The sequence below is a fragment of the Mus pahari genome, chromosome 16 (genome assembly GCF_900095145.1).
Source record: "Mus pahari chromosome 16, PAHARI_EIJ_v1.1, whole genome shotgun sequence".
Lineage (NCBI taxonomy): Eukaryota > Metazoa > Chordata > Mammalia > Rodentia > Muridae > Mus > Mus pahari.
The window spans coordinates 37,080,277-37,095,366 of NC_034605.1; the positions used below are offsets into that span (position 1 = coordinate 37,080,277).

General features: G+C 42.0%; 1 protein-coding gene across 1 annotated transcript in view; it reads right to left on the reverse strand.

The window, feature by feature from the left end:
- Positions 1-1,679: 1,679 nt before the first annotated feature.
- LOC110334140 (serpin B6-like) overlaps positions 1,680-15,090 on the reverse strand; it is a 16,761-nt gene continuing 3,350 nt past the window's right edge. The window contains exons 3-8 of the mRNA XM_021215996.1: positions 10,292-10,661; positions 7,810-7,959; positions 6,635-6,752; positions 5,249-5,391; positions 2,481-2,636; positions 1,680-2,194 (exon numbers count right to left, since the gene is read on the reverse strand). Of these exons, the coding sequence (XP_021071655.1) occupies positions 1,793-2,194; positions 2,481-2,636; positions 5,249-5,391; positions 6,635-6,752; positions 7,810-7,959; positions 10,292-10,612 (1,290 nt within the window). The 5' untranslated portion in view covers positions 10,613-10,661 and the 3' untranslated portion in view covers positions 1,680-1,792. The remainder of the gene's footprint in view (positions 2,195-2,480; positions 2,637-5,248; positions 5,392-6,634; positions 6,753-7,809; positions 7,960-10,291; positions 10,662-15,090) is intronic.

Here is a 15,090-nt window from a genome sequence, read left to right on the forward strand (position 1 = left end):
GCAGAGGTGGGGGGAGGGGTATAGGAAACTTTTGGAATAGCATTTGAAATGTAAATAAAGAAAATAATAAAAAATAAAAAAATCACAATTCCAAATTTTTATATAAAAAAAAAACAGTCATTTTCACTTTAAATCCTCAAGGTGCACCTTTACTCATTAACATTTTTATTAAATTACATCAGGAAGCTGAGGTGAAAAATGGATACAAAAAAATTAATCATCACCTTAATCACCAGACCACCTTCAGTTAAAAAAAAAAAGGAACTCAACTAGTACTAGTTGAGCTGCTGATATTCTTGTTCCCTGACCTCAAAAAATCCCTCACTCAATGATCAAATTGTGCCTTTCTGAAATGCAAATTGTTCCCCGAGTTTTTCTACATCAAAGTCACTAAGAAAAACAACTGTAACCTAACTTTGCTAACAATCTACAACTTTAGGTTCTTTCTGAGTTGGTGATTTAATCATTAATCTGCTCCAGCAGCAATGATTTAAAAAGGCCAATCACAATTACTGTAAGTGTCAATGACACTGCCAAGTGAGGAGCTGGAAACCCCCTTTAGAATTTTCATACAACTCGTAGGTTGTAATGAATGTGATCATCATGATGACCATGAGGGTAACAACCAGAACAAAACTCCACCACAGCATGAAGTCCTGAGGACACTCAGTCCTCTGGGCTCTGCCTCTCCTAGGTTTGCACATCCACTGAGCTTGTGCAAACCTTTTGCTGTTCCAGTCACACCGCCCCCAGCAGGATAGCAAGCTGCTGAGTACTGTGACTACATTTCCAGGAAGTGAAAATACGGGTGCAGAAACCTGATGTTATGGGGAGCACACATAAGACAAACACTTGATACAGTCTCTACATAATTGAAAGTCTTGATTCCAGATGACTGGGACTACACTTAGGTATTTCAGACCCACCTGATCATTAAGGCCAAGAGACTTTTAAAGGCAAAAACCAGATCCTGGTATCTCACTCAGCAACTACAGGGAGGGGTTTGCAGAAGCTAGCCGTTGAACAGAACCCAAGATAAGCTAGCTGAGACATCTTAGCCTCAAGTCCTGAAACAGAGTTGCGTAATTTTCCATGGGTTTCCTCATCAAGGAGATCAAATTTAAAGTAAACATAAAATGGCCTCATCAAGAATGTAAGATAGAGAACCCTCTGAACTGGTTTGCCCCCAATCACTCTAAGGCACATTTTTAGTTGTTATACTTCCTATGAAAGAGAAATTCAAGAGTCGTGATTATCATATTCCTCAGAAAAATTATACATGCCTTTCTCACAAAGATGCTCATGACACGCCCCATGTTGAGGACAGAAACAGGGAGAAAGAGGAGTATTTCTCATGGAGCTGAGTCCTGGCACACTGCAGTTCTGCTTGCCCCAGAATGGGACCTGAGCTGCCCACAGAGACTTGAGTCTGTCCTCATGGCCACTTCCCCCAGAGCCTTATACTGCATATATTCTCTGACCAAAGGGAGATGAGATTTGAAGGCAGCTGAGTGGAGAAGAGATAACATCACCATTTCTCTTGTGTGAACATGCATGGCTGACTGAAGGAAGCTATAATATTCTGCGACATGGATGAGCACTGTAGACAGCAACACCATAAACCCCCAGAAAATTCAGATCCTAAATCCTCCCATGAGACAGACACACAGTTCTGAAAGTGGAGTGCCATAAACCTTTATTTCATAACTGTCATTGTATTTATGGATAAGGTCACTTGGGTCAAAGGCAAACCATGGAGAGTGAGTAAAATACTGACAGGAACACCCTTTCCTCAGGGACTGGAGTACCGGCCAAGGAACAGAATCTCTCTGCTTTTAGCAAGTTGAATGAGGAAAAGGAATGGGTGGTCAACAAGTATGATCCGCAGAGTCAGTGGTGACCCCACCGTGACTATTTCAGTGGCAACTGCAGCCTCTGTGTCTTCTTCATTGACTTCCACAAAACTTTTGTGTACCATATTGGACAGAAATAGGCCTTGCTTGGAAGATATTCCAGAAAAGTCTGCTTTGCTCTTCTCAAAGGCATCAGTCATACCCAGCTTGCAGAGGACATCCTTCATGTCATAGGTCTCCTCCAGCTTAAACCGTGGGAGGAAAACCTCCACCTCTTCTTCATTCACCTTGACAAGCCTCGTCCACTGAATAAGTTTCTTGTAAGATAGTTGATTTTCCACCTAGAAGAGGGTTAAAGACTTTAGGAGAGTCATGTCACACAGAGCTCTTGTGACAATGAGGAGGCTCTACACTGCCCAAAAAAGAGTAACTGTAACCCATATAGTAGCTGGGGAGGGATGGGGTGCAGAGTTTGAAAAGCATGGTCCAGGTCCTAGGTTCCACCCCATCCCCACAAATGAATAGAAGATAAAAACATGATCATACAAGCATAGGAGAGCTGCCCCAGTATAAACCCAATGCCACTCTTCCTCTCTCACAACTCCATCAAGCCCCCACGTTCCTTACCGCACTCAGTTCAACGTGTTCATCGGGAAGCATGATGATCATTGTAAGCTCATTGACAGTATAAGGAAGCCATAAAAGAGTAGTAGATATCTCTTCCACATAGTAAGTTTTGAAGGTAGACTTTTTAACCATCATTTGAACTGTTTTCTTCTCATTCTGTAAAGGATAGATAACAAGGCATACCAAGTTCAACAGGGGAAGATAGTCACTGTCCCTGTAAGAACTGTCTTTATTGGACTTCTAGAACATTCTATCAGTCACTAAACTCCTGAAAGAATTTAGTCTTTACATGCCTCTAACGGCACATTTTTCAAGACTTGTCCCATAGAGCGGGGCTTTGGAAAGGGAAGGAAGCTTTAAGAGATGGGGCCTAGAAGAGGATGTCCAGGTCAGTAAGATGTAAACTTGAAAGGGATAATTAATTGGGCACACTTGGTTATCTCCATACTAATTGTGATGACAGAAGCTGACTGACCCAAATCCAAACACCTGTGATGCCATAGGCAAACTATTCTTTTCTACTGGAGGAATTCATTTATTCTCATAACTTTGAACATAATTCCAAAATACATTGTTGTAGCCTGGACTTCTTCCTGAACTCTGGAAAATGTACTTTACAGTCTATTTGACTCCTGCAATTTGATATCCCTTTGTGTTTCTGCTCTACCTTATGAGTCTTATTTGTTCTGGTTGGCAGTGATGTTCTTCTTCCAGTCGCCAAAACAATTTCATGACCTTGATTTGAGTCATTACCAAATTGGACTGTGTGTGTCTCTGAATTATAGCCAAAATGTTACCTTAATTTTTAACCTCCACTATCATCCTCACAGCCCTGGAGGTGATAACCTCCTTTTCACTGACTTCAGCACAGCAGCCAGATGACCCTGCACAAAGCAAGTCAGACCACTCTAGCAGGAATAAGAGCTAAAGTCTTAAACACACACTAGAATAGAAATGACTTCTCCTTGCTTCCTCTTCTAGTTCAGTCTCTCTTGTTTGATCCACTATACTCATAGGGCTGTTTGTGGCATTGTGGTTAACTATATTACGTCTCTGTCTGCCTAACTGGTCCTTAGAGCTGGTGCATGCGTCTTATGTCATCTTCCCAGTGAAGGGTTCCTTGGCAGCTCTCACTGGCATTGCACCCAAGCACAGCATGCTGCCACCACCTCTGTAGGTCTCTGGAGCCCTCCCAACAAACCACCATGTATCTATTTCTCTCCTCCAGGAAAACAGAGCTTCATGAGGTTAGATACACAAGCCAGTTAGTGTCTTGGGCAGAATAGGCTCTCAAGTGACATCTTAAGACTGTATTAGTAGCAAGTTAATGAGCTATAATACTACTCATAATTTAAATACAAATCTATAGAACAGAAAAATCTTGTGCTTTTGAAGGCGGGGCCACATATGTGGATTACTGTCAGAATCTCCTGTAGCCACAGAGCAGTCTGTATTCAGTGCAGAGACAAGAAGAAAGACAATGTGTAATGGCTCTGCATTTAGTAGGAGCCCCAATAAGTATATTCCCACTGATGGAATGAATGGGAAAGGTTTCAGAAGGAAGCTTCTTGGTGTCAGGCCTATGTCCTCCCATATGGACTGCAGAGTCAGGGTCAAAGCCCTGCTGTGAGAATGAGGAAAAACACTGCATGCAAAGACTGGCAGAGCAGAAAAAGAAGAGCCAGTTTTCAAGAACGTCACCACATACAGGCAGTCATCCATTTTCTGCCTTCCTGGTGGGTGATAAACTTGTATGAATTCAACTGTACCATCTAAGGTTTCTGTTGCTTGCAGTAGAAGGAAGGATCCTATCACAAGTGCCTTCAAAAACAGAAATACTTTGACCAGGAAAAAAACGAGTTTTTTTTATGAATAAAGCTTGAAATAAAATGCATTTTTGAATGTTAAATGTTTAAACTTGACAATAGTTCTATTATATTACCTCAACCTTCATTTTGTAGCTCATGACCTTAACCTCACATAACTTTCCTTGCCCTAACCATAATGTCATATCGTTGTAAGGTGTCACTGAATCTCCTAGACACAGGAAATTCCCTAGCTTCTCTGCTCCTAGACCCAACCAATCAACTTCAAGATCAGACAGAGCTTCCTTGAGTGGCCTAAATGTGGCAAATATACCTGGTGCTGGTTCTTCCATGTTAAAAGGAATATAAAAACTGGCCCTGGTTCAATGTTTACTAAGACAGGCACTCATTACACAGCTGTTTGCCTTCAGCTGTTTTTTTTTTTCCCCCAACAGGGTGAGAAAGGTTATTTTTTCCTCTGTATGGTTTTATGGCAATGAGCAGGAGGCAGAAGACCCAAGCTAGCACTTCTGGGAAGATAACAGTGAAAAGAAAGGAATGTGAACTACTGCAGGGAATCATGAGGAATGGGCTGAATTCAGGGTCACAAGGAGCCTCATACACATCCAGAGTTCAGATTTTCACATCTCCAAAATTTTATAAAAGACAGTTTAGAGGACATTGCAGAGCTCTGCCATCAGAATTGGCCTCAATGTCTGCCAGTAACAGCATAGCCCATGACAGAAACAGGGCCAGGACTGAAACCAAGTAGCCTACGCCCATCATTGGCAACATACAAAAGGAGAAGGGAAGAGAAGGCCCATGGCTGAGAGAGGATCTGGCCGCTGAGCTCCCCAGAGACATGAGAGGCAGAGGCTACATGAGGATCCTCTTTAGTTTTAGAAACCCATGTGAAAGGAGGACCTTGGCCATGAGTCTCCTTAGTTACTGTACTGTGGTTACATTGTTGACTTTGAAAGGCATCTCCCTGGTGTCCTCTTTGTTAAATGGCTTCTCCCAGTTTCCTTTGAAGTAGGTGGCATTCACAAGGATCAGCCTAGTGTTTGAATTCACTGTATGTGAAGACAGCAACTCTCTGATTGCATCTGAAAGAAGGAATTAACACACAACAACAACAAAAGAAGTAATTAAAGCCTTGTGGTATTTGGATGAGACTCCCCCCCCCCCCAAAGGGCCATGCTCAGGCCTCAGTTGAACTGTTTTGGAAGGATTAGTAGGTATGGCATGGTTGGAGGAGGTATACTGTTGGGAGTGGTCTTTAAGAGTGGTCTTTGAGATTTCTGAAACCCACAGCAGGCCCAGTCTCTCTCTCTCTCTCTCTTCTCTTCTCTCTCTCTCTCTCTCTCTTTCTCTCTCTGTGCCTCCTGCCCATAGATCAGGATGTAAAGCTCTCAGCTATTGTTCCAGCACCATGTCTGTCTGCTTCACGACATGATGACACTGAAATAAATAACTTCTAAAATTGTAAATAAACTCCAAATTAATGCTTTCTATTACAACAGTTACCTTGGCCATGGTGTCTCATCACAGCAAGAGGACAGTAACAAAGGTAAGACACAATCAGCTAGCAGAGTTTGCTGATACTGGCAAAGGGATCCTAAGTAAATGGTGCCACCTGCTGCTCTGGAGTCCTGATTTAGAGCTAAAGATGCAGATCAACATTAGTATACTCAAGTCCTTGGGTTCAGTTCCTCAAGGCAAATCAAAAGAAGTCCTTATTTAAAGAACAAGAGGAAAATATTTACATTTGAAGATATTGTGAAAGTACTAACAATATTATTAGCAACAACAGACTGCAAACCCAGACATCATAAAACATGTCTTTAATACTTGGACTTGAGAGGAAGGCTGATTTCTGATTTCAAGTCCTTTTTGGTCTAAATAGTGAGTTTCAGAACAGCCAAGGCTAGACAGTGAGACTGTGTCTCAAAGAACAAAAACAAAAATAAAGACTAGACACAGAAGACTGTTCTGGCAGGTGAAGGCACTAGCTACCAAACCTGAAGAACTGAGTAGAATCCCAGGACACACTGGTAGGAAGAGAAAACTAAATCTGTGAGTGTTCCTGACTGCATGTGTGTGCACAGACATACACAAACACACAACAAAACAAAAACAAAAAAACAAGAAACACATAAATGTAGTGTTTTGTTGGATTTATTTTTGTTTTTTGTTTGTTTGTTTGTTTTTGTTTTTGTTTTGTTTTTGAATAGGCTAACTGACTGATAGGAATGGGGTGAATATAGCTCAGTGGCAAAGGAGATCCTGCTCAGAATGCTCAGGGACCTGGAGTCAAATCTCAGCACTAAAAACAAACTCTGTGTTTACCTTTCGTCTGTTTGGCTACCCAGGCGTTGATGTGCTGTCGGCACTGCTCCGGATTACCCTTAAAGTCCAACTTTTCTATCTCTACTTTGTATAACTTGTAGCAGAACTCTTTAAAAGACTGAGACAGACATTAAAAGATTACATAGCCATGAAAGTGATTAACACCAACAGCCTCCTTCCCAATGCACAAAAACAAAAACTCAGATATACACGTGGGATTTACCAAACAAATACACAGAAAGTATAAAATCCAGCCTTTCTGTTTCTGGCTACCTATAACCTTAGTTTATGAATTAAGTAAAATATTGGTTGGTATGAGAATCTCTAAAAACCATGATGAACAGCTGAGTTCTTTAGGCAGAAGCTGAAGCTCAATGAGGTAATCTTGAGCACCCTCAGATGCAGTATCATACCGCTGTCACTCTAAGAGGCCACCACAATGGCAGAGAGAGGGTTGCACAGGAGATATAACACCTCTGTGCTGTACATAGGCTAGAGCTTCTACCACAGTTTTCCATGTTAACAGTAATACAAATTTATAACACTCAAAATAGTGTCACCTATAGTTAGAGAACACTAGGGAACTAGACCTGGAAGCTATAAAACTGTGTAAATCATTGTAATTGATGTTAATTCATGATATGGAATTGGACCGTGATCACTACATCAGGCAGCTCAGTGGCAGATGTGAGTAATTCATGAAAATACAGCCTGTGTTAAGGTTTGGGTCAGTGGCTCATTGCAGTACTGAAGGAACAGCCTAGACTAAAAAGGGCCAGTCAGAGAACTGATCACCAGCACAAGGCAAACAAATGAACAAGCCACATGCTGATTTACTCTATGAAATGACAATGAATTTGATGACCGCCCACATTCTGCCATGATACAAAAGATAACCCAACACAGTAAGGATGAAAATCCCAGTATGACAGCAATATACGTGTAATAGCTTCTCAATATTTCTATGAAACAGCTCATCTCATGGCTACATGCTAAATTCCTCTTTGAAAGAACTGTTTTTATTTTTTATTTGTGTCTTTATAAGTGTAAGGTAAATGTACATTTCATGTGGGTGTGTGCCTGTGTTGAAAGTGTAGATATATGTATATATAAGCCTATGTGATGGCTAGAAGGTAACTTCAACTTAACATCTCTGAGTACTACATGACACTTACTTCCATGATGTCAAAATTGTTATCACCAAAGACCTTGTTGGCTCTTCTGAGCATGTGCCCTATGTCAGTCTGGTTCACTTCAGTGAGAAGTGACTGGAAGCCCTCCTGGACATCTGTACCTTCATTGCTGCATTTATCTAAAGAAAGTACCTGAAATCAAAACAGATTAAAAACACAATTTCATCAGGCCAACCTATAGGAAAAGAGTTAATACATAACTAATTCTCATAATTTTACCAATTCCTGATGCCACTCAAAGGCCCACCTAGGTGCAATTGAACATACCTTGAAGTTTCCCTGTCTAGGGTCCTCTATGTGCCCTATAAGCCCTCATCTGAGAAGAAATGGTCTTTCACAAATCCACCTCTTCAAATTCACTGATTCTCTGGCTTCAAGCATGGCTCCCAATCAGACCTGATATCACTCAAGTGTACCTGGCTTCTGACTGTCTGTCTCTTCCCTGCTCTTGAGTCTAGGCTGCCTCCACCACTGTGTGATCACCAGAATTTAGGAGAGTGACCCTGCTTCAGGTCTAGAGTTTTAAAAAGCCTGGAAGCAGCCACATTTATGCTCTTGTTTCCAGCTACCTTGATGGAAGGATATCCAAGCTACATGGAAAATCCTGGTGTAATTATGCTATCACACAAACCTACTTGAAAGAGAAGCACGACCCCAGCCAACAGTGAACACACTAGATACACCCAAGTCAGACCTTAGATTCACCAATCCTTCTGAAAAAGTACGCAAATTATTTCAGCTGCTCCCATAGGAAACAGATAAAATATCAGTAGATGTGATATTTAGAACTATGAGAGAAAGGGGGGAGAGGAGAGAGAGAGAGAGAGAGTATAAATTGAATCTAGAACCCAACTCTCTCCAGTAAGCAGGAAAGCTGATATATATATATATATATATATATATATATATATATATATATATATATATTGCCAAAAGCTAATCAAAAATGCAAAGTTGTGACATAAGGTGGGCATGGATTAGGAAAGACTGTCTTCAAACACCACAAGTAGGGATGAATCAAATATCCCTAACCTTGGGATATTTGATAAAAGAGTCTGGACACATACACTTGGCTGTGAATCAGAATTGCATACCATTCAGAGGTTGCAATGTGTCCTTTCTCCCATGTACTGAATGTATTTCCCCAAATCGGCATATTGACATCTGACACCCAGTTCCTCAAATATAACTACTGTATCTGGAGCTAAGATTTTATTGGGACAATGGAGTTTAAAGAAGTCATTAAGTGAGCTAAACGCAATTTGCACCCCTATAAGATAAGCTGATCATGACATAGACATCCAGGAGATGTAAGCTCAGGTTTTTTAAACCTACTTTTGATAAGAGCTCTCAGATGCTTAGATCCCATTTCTAGCCCACAGTCCAAAGGAAGAAAAGATGGTAAACAGGACAAAGGGATGTGGACCTCTTTGGAAGTAGTACTTTGGGGCAATTTCAGTCTCTGTTTGTCATGATACCAGCAGTCTAGTTTAGTAGTGTCAGGGTACTAAATCCAAATCAGAGGAGGCTGCACAATCCAGCAGAAACAGTCAGGCCTCCACAGAATCTGCATGAGTCAGCAGGACACCGGTAACAGAACCAGTCATGACCCCAGGAGAAGTTCGGCCATGCCTCTCTCAACAAAGTAAAGGACAAAGACACAAAACCAACATTCTAAGGTCAGCTCTACAAGTACCCTATCACTATCAATTGAGTCCTACTTATACTCTCTCCAAATAAAACTTGTCCTTCCCTGGATCTTGCCTCAACAAAAGACCACATGAATCTACCTCAACAAGATGCCACTTGACTCTGCATCTCATGACAAACCAAAAACTCCCACTTTGAGGAAAGACAAATCTGTCATTAACTATTTATAAAAAAAGCACTTTCTAACTCCTGGAATTTTAGTATTCAGCCACTTGAACTATAAGAAAATACTCTGTTCATTAAGCCAAGCAATCTGTAGTTTTTGTTACACAACCAAAGCTAGCACTTCAGGAAGTATGCACTGTACTTTTATCCGCATTATTCTGGGGCCGATGTTCTCTGAGGTTCACATCCTTCAGCAGATAAAGCACAGAACTCAACAATATCCTCCAAAGGTTCTACACCTCGTCTTCCAGACTAGACTGACCCTGTTTGGAAATAAACTTTAAGAGCCTAGGAAGAGACCTTACCTATTGGAGGGTTGAGATCCATTAGGGCCAGACAACAGACAATGGAGATCATAGGGGCCTTGGGGCCATACCTTTGGCATTTTTGCACCGAATTAACCCTCACATACACAGTCACCACCAGTGTATCAGAATGCTATAGCTAGGGTTCCAACAAGGACAGCACATCCTGCCTATCACCTCTCCAGTCACATCCCTATGTCATCTGCAAGAGAAATTTGGAATACTGGGGACAAGCTCAACTGACAGTCCACAATATGTATCTGCTGTACAATGGTGCTGGTTACCTGACGTATCTGGCTTGCAGTGTTTCCGTTTGCTCCCATTAAGATCATAGCCAGAGATGAAAACATGTTCGAGGGTGAGAAAAATACATTTTTTGAGCTGTCCTCGCCCAATACTCTAAAAAGCTTTAAGGCAAAAGTAGCATTTGCTTCCAGCAGAGGGTCCATGATGGTGAACCTGGAATGAGGGAATACAATAAGCATAATAAAAACACAGTCTAATGTATAGGCTGAATCTTCACTCTCACCAACATTGTGATCTGACTTGGTGAACAAGAGACAGATACAGCATGGAAAGTAAAGGCACATGCACAAAGAGTCCATCCTTGTCGATATAGCAAGTCCAGGCTAGCATAGGCTACATAGTGAGAACCTGTATCAAAGAAAATAAACAAATGAAAATAAGGACCTTACATGCATGTCCAATTTTTCTAGTCCAATAGCATAATACTTAACATTTTCAGGTTCCTTTCAGGAGGGAATTAGGGAAGTACAAAATCTGACTGCTTGGAGAAGAGATAGAATATTGTTGCTGATTGAAATATTGGTGTCATGCTGGGGAGATGACTCAGTTGGTAAAGTGCATGCCAAGTAATTGTGACGATCTTAGTTTGGACCCTCAGAAACTGTAAAGCTCAAGAAGGAGGTATATATTAGTGATTCCAGTCATGGGCCAAGGAGATGGAATCAAAAACCAACAAACTACATCTACTGGGCTTGGGAAATAGCTCAATGAATAGAGTGACTGCCATGCACAAGTAACGATTGACAAGATGACACATAGTTGCTCTCCCAATAATGGGCTAGGGAGGTGAAGCAGGAGAGTCTCTGGAAGCTCATGGATGGGCCTATAGCCTGGCAAAGGCAGCTGTGAACAAAGAGACCCTATCTCAAAGAAAATGATATTAGCTGTTGGTCCATATATTTTGTCCATATATGACCATAATGTTGGTCCATAATGTTTCCTCCATATATGTCTGGAGGAAAACAGGTATCTGCACACACACACACACACACACACACACACACACTATACTACACTACACTGTACATCTACTCAATAGGTAAAAGGAAACCCCTCCATTGCTGCTGTTGGGCATACCAGTAACAAACTAGAATAGATGTTTTTATTAAAGATTTAATTTACCTCACTGAAAATTGGATTGCCACTAAAGTTCTCATGCACTTGAGTCTTCTAAGACACACTTGCACTTGGAAGCATTCATCTGGGGACAGCACCCTCACTACTCTTTACTGTTATTGTATATATGTATCACATCATCTGCTGTCTATCAGCCAATTTATTGACACAAACCCACTTGGATTAGGTACCTATTGAATGATTCATATCTCACACTCCTTTGCTAAAATCTTTTGTTCTAGGCTGCAACATCTTCTTGTTTGTTGATTTTTTTTCCTCTCACTTAATGGAGAATATTGTCCAGTCATATCCTAAGACAGACTGTCACTAATTTAATTTCTGGCATGTCTGAAAGTATAATGATTCTTCCATGCCACTGTGCTTTAAACAGGATCTGTGGAGAATGTGTGAATGACATATGAGCCAATTCTTCACAGTTAACCAGAGACCATTTTTCTGATCAAAAGTCTGAAGACATTCTGATGCCAGCTCTAACAACATCCCTCCTTCACCCAACTGTCTGAAAGCTTATAACTCACATTCTCATCCATGAGCCTCAGATATCCAAATGTCTTGTCATTTTCTGGTAACAGCTTATCTATATGCCAAAATGAACATTACAAATGCTCATCCAGTAGAAAAGGAACAGGAGCATCTTCTGGGTATGCCCAGGAGGGGTATAGCTGCATCCTCGGGTAGTACAGTGTCCAATTTTCTGAGGAACCATCAGAATGATTTCCAGAGTGGTTGTACCACCTTGTAATCCCACCAGCAATGGAGGAATGTTCCTCTTTCTTCACATTCTCGCCAGCATCTGCTGTCCCCTGAAGTTTTGCTCTTAGCCATTCTGACTGGTGTGAGGTGGAATCTCAGGGTTGCTTTGATTTGCATTTCCCTGATGACTAAGGACTTTGAACATTTCTTTAAGAGCTCCTCGGGCATTTGAATTTCCTCAGTTGAGCATTCTTTGTTTAGCTCTGTCACCCATTTTAAATGGGGTTATTTGGTTCTCTGGAGTCTAACTTCTTGAGTTCTTTGTATATATAGGACATTAGCCCTCTATAGAATGTAGGATTGGTAAAGGTTGCCATTTTGTCCTATTGACAGTGTCCTTTGTCTTACAGAAACTTTGCAGGTTTATGAGGTCACATTTGCTGATTCATGATCTTAGCATAAGCCCTTGGTGTTCTTTTCAGGAAATTTTCCCCTGTGCCCATGTATTTGAGACTTTTCCCCACTTTCTCTTCTGTTAGATTTAGTGTATCTGGTTTTATGTGGAGGTCCTCGATCCACTTGGACATGAGCTTTGTACAGAGAGATAAGAATGGATCAGTTTGAGTTCTTCTACATGTTGACTGCCAGTTGAACCAGCCCCATTTGTTGAAAATGCTGTCTTTTTTCCACTGGATGATTTTAGCTTCTTTGTCAAAGATCAAGTGACTTTCTGAGTCTTCAATTCTATTCCATTGATCTATCTGCCTGTCACTGTACCAATACAATGAAGTTTTTATCACTATTGCTCTGTAGTACAGCTTGAGGTCAGGGATGGTGATTGCCCCAGAAGTTCTTTTATTGTTGAGAATAGATTTTGATATCCTGGGTCTCCTGAGCATATACCCAGAATAAGGACATATGCTCAACTATGTTTTTAACAGCCATATTCATAATAGCCAGAAGCTGGAAACAACCCAGATGACCCTCAACAGAGGAATGGATATAGAAAATGTGTACATTTACACAATGCAGTACCACTCAGCTATTAAAAAGCAATGACTTCATGAAATTCACAGGTAAATGGATGGAACTTGAAAATATCCTGAGTGAGGTAACCCAGTCACAAAAGAACACATACAGTATGCACTCACTGGTAGGTGAATATTAGCACAAAAGTTCAGAATACCAAAGATACAATTCACAGACCATATGAAGCTCAAGAAGAAGGAAGATCAAAGTATGGATGCTTTAGTGCTTCTTAGAAGGGAGAACAAAATACTCACAGCAGGAAATATGTAGACAAAGTATGGAACAGAGACTGAAAGAAAGGTCATCCAGAGACTGCCCCACCTGGGGATCCATCCCATATACAATGACCAAACCAGACTCTATTGCAGATGCTGGAAAGTGCTTGCTGATGGGAGCCTGATATGACTGTCTCCTGAAAGGCTTGGCCAGAGCCTTTCAGAGACAGAAACAGAGGTAGATGCTTGCAGTCAACTATTGAACTGAGTGCAGGGTCTCTGATGGAGGAGTTGGAGAAGTGACTGAAGGAGCTGATGCAGCCCCATGGGGGGAGCCACAGTGTCAACTGGCCAGATCCACCAGAGCACCCAGGGACTGGACTGTTGCCTCCCCCAGCCTTGAAATGGCTGACTTTGACCTTGCTAGCACTGAGCCTGAGAATACCTGGAGTGGGACCTTCTGACCCAGGTGGCTCTATTGTTGGCTCTTTTGTTCTACACCTGCCTGCCGCCGCTTCCTGTTGAGACCCTTGAGATATTCAGGAGACAGCATCGACAGGCACCAAGAATGGATGGGGGGGAGGGGAGATGGGCCTCCCCTCTTTATAAGCACAGACTCTTAGTAAAACCTTGAAGCCTTGAACAGAAAATCATGTCTTCGCTTCCATTATTTCTCTAGCCGTTTTCTCCCATACAGCTCCTGCCTCCCACTCAGGAACCCAGTTAGTGTGACTGCAGGCAGCTACACTGGACCACCAACCAAATAGTACACATGGAGGAACGCACAGCCAGGCCACGTATGTGGCAGAAGATGGCCTTGTTGGACATCAGTGGGAGGAGTGGTCCTTAGGCCTGAGCGGGTTTGATGCCCCAGTGGAGGGGAATGCCAGAACAGGAAGATGTGAGTGGGTGGATGGGTGGGGAAGCACGCTCATAGAGGCAGGGGGAGAGGATATAAGATAGGGAGGGTTTGTGTAGGACCCCCTTTCTGGGTACCCCGCTCTTGTCTCGGGATAAGGACTTACCCAGAGAACACGAGAGACCTTCTTGATGTAAAAAACATGAGGTAGCTCCGGGCCGATGCGTATCCCACGTAGGAGATAGAGGCATCGACCATGTGGCTCGAAAGCTAGGGATTTTTATAGGAAGAGGGTGGGGGCTAGGAGGAAACTGGCACAGTTACACATGATTGGCTCATTTAAACATCAGCAGAATGATTACACATCAGCAGAATAGTTTGTGCAAGTCAGGATGTCAGGAGACCTGTGGGGTGGGTCAGCAGAACATCTGGTTACTATGTAACAGCGGGCCTGCTCGGACTTGCCCGGGCCTGTTCCACTAGGTTCTCAGCCTCAGGCTTCTAAGCTCACAAACTCCTCTTTTTGACCTAAGTTACATGAATCACAGGCCTTAAATTTCATCTTAAATTTCATTTCCCTTCATTTGGAGGGGAGACTTGGAAAGAGGATAACATCTGAAATGCAAATAAAGAAAAATATCCAATAAAAGGGGGAAAAAGAAAGGTAACAGGAGGACCTTTCATTCTAGCAGTCCAAGAACATGTCCTTTTCACTCGGGTAACAATTTTGAAAGTATTACTGCTTCCTCACAGACTGAGTCCTCTCTCTCTCTCTCTCTCTCTCTCTCTCTCTCTCTCTCTCTCTCTCTCTCCTCTCTCCTCTCTCCTCTCTCCTCTCTCCTCT